The sequence below is a fragment of the Pyrus communis genome, chromosome 9 (genome assembly GCF_963583255.1).
Source record: "Pyrus communis chromosome 9, drPyrComm1.1, whole genome shotgun sequence".
Lineage (NCBI taxonomy): Eukaryota > Viridiplantae > Streptophyta > Magnoliopsida > Rosales > Rosaceae > Pyrus > Pyrus communis.
The window spans coordinates 26,126,907-26,132,266 of NC_084811.1; the positions used below are offsets into that span (position 1 = coordinate 26,126,907).

Sequence of the window (5,360 nt, forward strand, 5' to 3'; positions counted from 1 at the left end):
TTGGAACTCCCCTTTTGCTAGCAGAATAAGCTTCATATATGCGGAGAATAAATCATTTAACTAAATACATGATTCGTTTGAGCAACCAGCCATCAAATCATTCTCTCTTTAAACTCGGTTCCTGTGCTGTCATCCATTTTGCTCTTGTGTGGAACAAAACCTAGCATCCGTCTTCCTTAATCTTCAATAATAAGTTCAAATGATTGTACATTTTTGGTGAGACAGCCATAACGTCTCTAACACGTGTTAGTTCACGAGTGGTTGAAAAATCATTATAGTACTTCAATCATTTTAAATTTTTCTAGAATGTTGAAAATTCGTGACAACAACTACCTACCATACATTGTTGAATGTTTGCGGAATAATTTTAGAAAATTCAATGAGAGAATTCGAACATCACAAAAAGGTAATGCGTGCTATACATTGATTTCTTGTAGGATCCTGTATTTGTGTATCAAAGTTGGTTTGCTAGTGTTTAATTGAGATAATAAAAAATAAAATAAAAAACTATTTCCGGATTAGAAAAGTACTTTCAAATTAATGTGCAGGAAATTTGGGTTTTCAATGAGATCTGGTGTTTGAACAAGAAGGTCAATGACTATTCACTAAGTTTGGCATTAACCAATTTAGTCTCCATTTTACTGAAGGATTATGAGTTCAAATATCACAAAAACAAAATGCCGAGACGATGATGTGTGAAAACACTTAATCCATAAGTTTAGTAGACGGAAAATAATGTATAAAAAGATTATAATAGTGTGACATCACTCCTTAACTTTCATGTTGAACAAGTTAACGTTACACCAACAACCTACTAAATTAATCCAGTTGATGGTCACAAGTTAATTCCTGAGTTAATGTTGGACAAGAACGTTGGAATTATCCAACGTTCATGGGAGTGAATCGGAATGGTGGCAGTTTCTTGCATAATTTGTTAACCTGACACGAAAATAATAGATTTCGAGTCAACATGTTGACGAGTTAGGTCGTTATCGGGTTAATGGGCCATTATCGGATCACTCATTAAGAACCTGATACAATATCATTTGCTATATCTAAAACAGACCGATTAACTTGACACGAAATGACACCATAGGTTAACGAATTAGGTCTCGAATCACTTGTTAAAAATCTATTAAGATAACAAGTTTGACACGACACGACACGATCTGTTAAGATAACAAGTATAACACGGAAACGATACGAACATGACAAACACAACCAAATTCCTAGGCCTTAGAATGACGTGATGATCTATGTCACCATTTGGGTAGGTAGTTAATATAATCAATTAATAAGTTAAACTAATTAATTGGAGTATTCAAGTTTTGCTAGTTAGTTTGCTTCATGTGATTGTTGGTGCACTTGGCTTATAATAATATTCCTCATCAAACTTTAGCTTCATATATTACTTGTTAGAAATTAGTTTGCTTCATATCATGTTGCATGACTGATTAGGATTAAGGCCTCAGCTATTTTAAATGATCTATGTTAATCACCAATTTGTGCTCAACAATAGGATTTGTACGAGTTTAATTATGATATTAGACTTGGGTTGGGCTCAACTTGGACTATTCCTCCTCCTTGACAAAAAAAAAAAAATCGTTTTTGTCATGTTCGTGTCTTTTTTTATATTTAATTATGTGAAAATTTTCATCAAAATTAAGACGCATATAATGTAGACGCATAGCTGAAAGGATTAAGACGCATTTAATGTAGACGCATGGTTGAAAGGGTTGAAGAGCAGCTAGACAAGTCTCAACGTTACGTTACAAAGCCACAACCAAAGAATTACACACAAGTCACAACATTTTAATTTTAGTAAGCTCTCTAGTAGATTAGTACAACGTTAGGTTACATATTAAGATCAACAACTTAAGTTTTGAGGTGACGAGGATTAACCACCTCAACTCTACTAACCCCCTCCTTGTCCTCCGCCGCCTTCGCCACCTCCACCTCCCCCACAACCAGCCCCGCCACGTCAACATCTTCCCCCTTCACGATCCTCTCCTCCGTCTCCTCATCCACGTAGTTCGGATCCCCCTCGTCGATCGCCACCGGGACCGGGTCCGTCATATCATCCACCACGCCACCAGGCCCCTCCCACGTGTACTTGCCACCATGGCCCGACTTGGGCGGAGGCCTCCCGATTCTAGTCCCGTCTTTCGGGTGGCGGTCCAGTCGCTGCACGCCTTTGTCTATGAGCTTCTTCTCGACGTACTTGACGGTGTCGATGTTGTGGGTGTGGAGCTCCATCTTCTCCACCCTCTTCCGGCCCTCCTCGTCGTGGCTCACCGCCCGGATCGTCACCGTGTCTTTCTTGCCGTCGATGGGCTTCATTTTTTTATGCACTCTCCCGAGTCTCTCTGTCTCGACTCTTGGGTGTATATAAGAGAGAGAGAGAGAGAGAGAGAGAGAGAGAGAGAGAGAGAAAGAGAGAGAGGGAACTAGAAGGTGCTGGGAAGAAGGTAGCATTGTACAAGCTGTTGCTGCAACCTTCTGCCGTGTGGTGGCCTAACAGATTCCCACGTTTTGTTGTATGAATGTTTATCCTTTTTCTGGTAACTCTGAGAAGCTTCTGCACAAATTTAAGGGAATAAATTTTGGACCAGAGTGCATGAATTCTATCTTTACAAGCCCCGTTATTCGAAATGTTTGTATTAATGAGCCTTTCTCCCTGCGGACAAAATATGCGGACGAAGATCCAACGGTTGTGATCAGCCGAGTCTATCAGTTTCTAAAAATTTGTATGATCCATGTACATTTTGAAGTGATTTCCGCACGCTTAATTTCTCCTCTTGCACAGTATATTTTTTGGACACAATAAACTGTTGTGTTCTGATATCAGCTTCCTTGATATGTGTGATATTTGAAGGAATTGGATCCCCTTCGAGACAAACCCTCGAGATCCTCATGACTCATTAATACGGCCCGTTGGATTTTGATCTAAAGGTTACAAACATGAGGTCTCTCTAAAATTATAATAAGTGTAAGCGTTGGATCAAAATCTAACAGCTCGTGTTATTGGATCAGGAGGATCCTAAAGGTTTGCCTCGGAGAGGATCCAATTCCATATTTGAACTTTTGTTACTTGCTTAACGTAAAAGCTGCTTTTCATTTTTCTTGTACTGTGGAAAATAGATCCGAAGGGAGAGCATTTCAACTTCTGCTTTTTGTTTGCAGCATTTGAACATGTTGTATTCTGCTTCTTTCTCTGTGTTTGTCTAGCTGTTGCTCTTATTGCAACACTTTCAATTCGATAGTTCAAAGCTTCGATGGAACATATATTTGATAAGTTTGTTCATTTTATTTCTAATTCAGCAATGTATGTCGTATATACTATTTGGTTTTCAACAAAATTGATATTTGTTTTTCATTGTTGATTTTAGAATAATGAGACAGAGAAACAATAATTTAGGTAAGGTGTGAATTCTCTCTTTTAAAATTTATTAAAAAAGAGAGTTGTTATTAGTATTAAAAAACTTTCGTATTACAAATTTTCGATATTTAAAAAGAAAAATACGTAAGGACTGTACGATAAAATTCTTGGAATGTCTGTAATAATTCTCAAAAAAATTGAGAAATTACAATGAATTTTTTTTAATAGAATGACATTTGAAAATAGAAGCGTCGTCCACAAAATTAGCTTGCCTGAAAATGTGCCTGAAGAATATATTCAATAATTGGCGAGCAACTTCTTGATGAACAGCCTTTCTACCTGCACTGGGAGAGCTTCTATCCCAGCTAGAAGAGGCAACGGGCCGGGCCGACTAAATAATAGAACTTTAAAACGAAGTTTTAACGAAAAATTTACAGTATTGTTCGTTTTAAAGAAAAATTACATTTTACACTCAATTCTGGTACTATTTATTTTACCCTTTATTTTGTCATTATCATTAAAATTCAAAGTTTTCAAGCCATTTTCATTAGTTTTCCTATTTTAAAATGGAAATTTTAACGAAAAGCTTTCGGTACCGTTCACTGTAACGAAAAATCATATTTTTACACTAAAATGTCAATCGTGGTACTATTCATTTTACCTTTTATTTTGTCTTTATCATTAAAACTTAAAGTTTTCAAACTATTTTCATTAGTTTTTTTTATTTTTAAATTAGGTTATTATTGATGAAAGAAAGCTGGAGTTTCATTGTAAATTTAATTAATATATAAAAAGAATTTTTATTCCGATTGGTGCTTGACTTGACATTGGATATTTCAATTAAAATGATCATTATAACAGAAAATTGCTCGATTTGGTCCATTAAAATGAGTCTCGCGAGTCAACTCGGTTTTTTCGTTAGCTTCCTGTTAAATTTTATGTTAGTATGATGATGTGGACACACTCATTCAATCATATAGCATCACGTGAATCAGTCTTAAAACTATTTCTTTAAGATTTTGAAATTAAAATTGACAAACTAAATCAATAAAAAACTAAAACAAAAAAGAATAATTGCAAAAGTTAGGAAATGAAAGAGGGAGAGAGAGAGAGAGACGAAATTAGGCAATAGCGTCGACAGCGATGGACGATGGGCTGGCGACGGCTGCTGTGGATGGGGATGCTCTCGAGATTTGAGATCTGGGCGATGATGGTTGTCGATCGCCTTCGGACGCGTCCACCGTTGCTATGATGGTGATTGACGAGGATTTTTTTTCCCCGTTTTATTTGTTTATTTTTTCAATTTTAGTTTTTTAATTCTTAAAAAGCTTTTTTTAATTCACATAGCGCTATAGATTGCATAAGTGACATCGACTCGTGTGCCACATTAGCACACTAACATAAAATTTAATAGAATAATTAAATTGATTTATGAGACTCATTTTCGAAGACCAAGTCGAGGGTTTAGGACTATTTTGATTAGAATGTCCAATTTCAGGAACCAACCATGATAAAAATCTTATAAAGAGTAGTACAACATTTTGAAAGAAAGTTGATAATATACAAAGTAGCCAGATTACTTATCAACAACAAGTGACCCTTTATCAGAATGGTAAAAAAATGTTAAACCATTGCATAACGGCTTGGGTTCAAATTTCATCAATGATTAATCTAACATATAAAAAAAATTACTCATGAGCATATATAAGGTCGTGCAACTTTTTCGTGTGGAATATTCTCACCGGATTTTTGTTTCAATCCCGGCCGTAGCCGGCCGATATGAAAATAAAATCGAAAAATATAAAAATTATTCTTCTCCAACCCATTAAAACGGCAAAATTAAAAAAATAAAATAAAAATAAAAAACAGTAAAAACAAAAAATAAAATAAAATACTTGTATATGTTGCGGGCCCGGAGGGTTCGAATAATCGGAGACTCGGCCGGCGAAAAGAAGACATTCTCCAAACAAAAAAAGAAAAA

At 35.8% G+C, this 5,360-nt stretch overlaps 1 protein-coding gene across 1 annotated transcript; it reads right to left on the bottom strand.

Moving 5' to 3' along the window:
• Positions 1–1,848: 1,848 nt before the first annotated feature.
• Positions 1,849–2,608, bottom strand: LOC137744989 (uncharacterized). The gene has a single exon (XM_068484828.1). The coding sequence runs from the start codon at positions 2,473–2,475 to the stop codon at positions 1,876–1,878; it is 600 nt and encodes a 199-aa protein (XP_068340929.1). The 5' UTR covers positions 2,476–2,608; the 3' UTR covers positions 1,849–1,875.
• Positions 2,609–5,360: the final 2,752 nt, after the last annotated feature.

Excerpts from the sequence above, each read along its gene's own strand:
- LOC137744989 (XM_068484828.1), bottom strand. The coding sequence starts at position 2,475 with ATGCTACCTTCTTCCCAGCACCTTCTAGTTCCCTCTCTCTCTTTCTCT.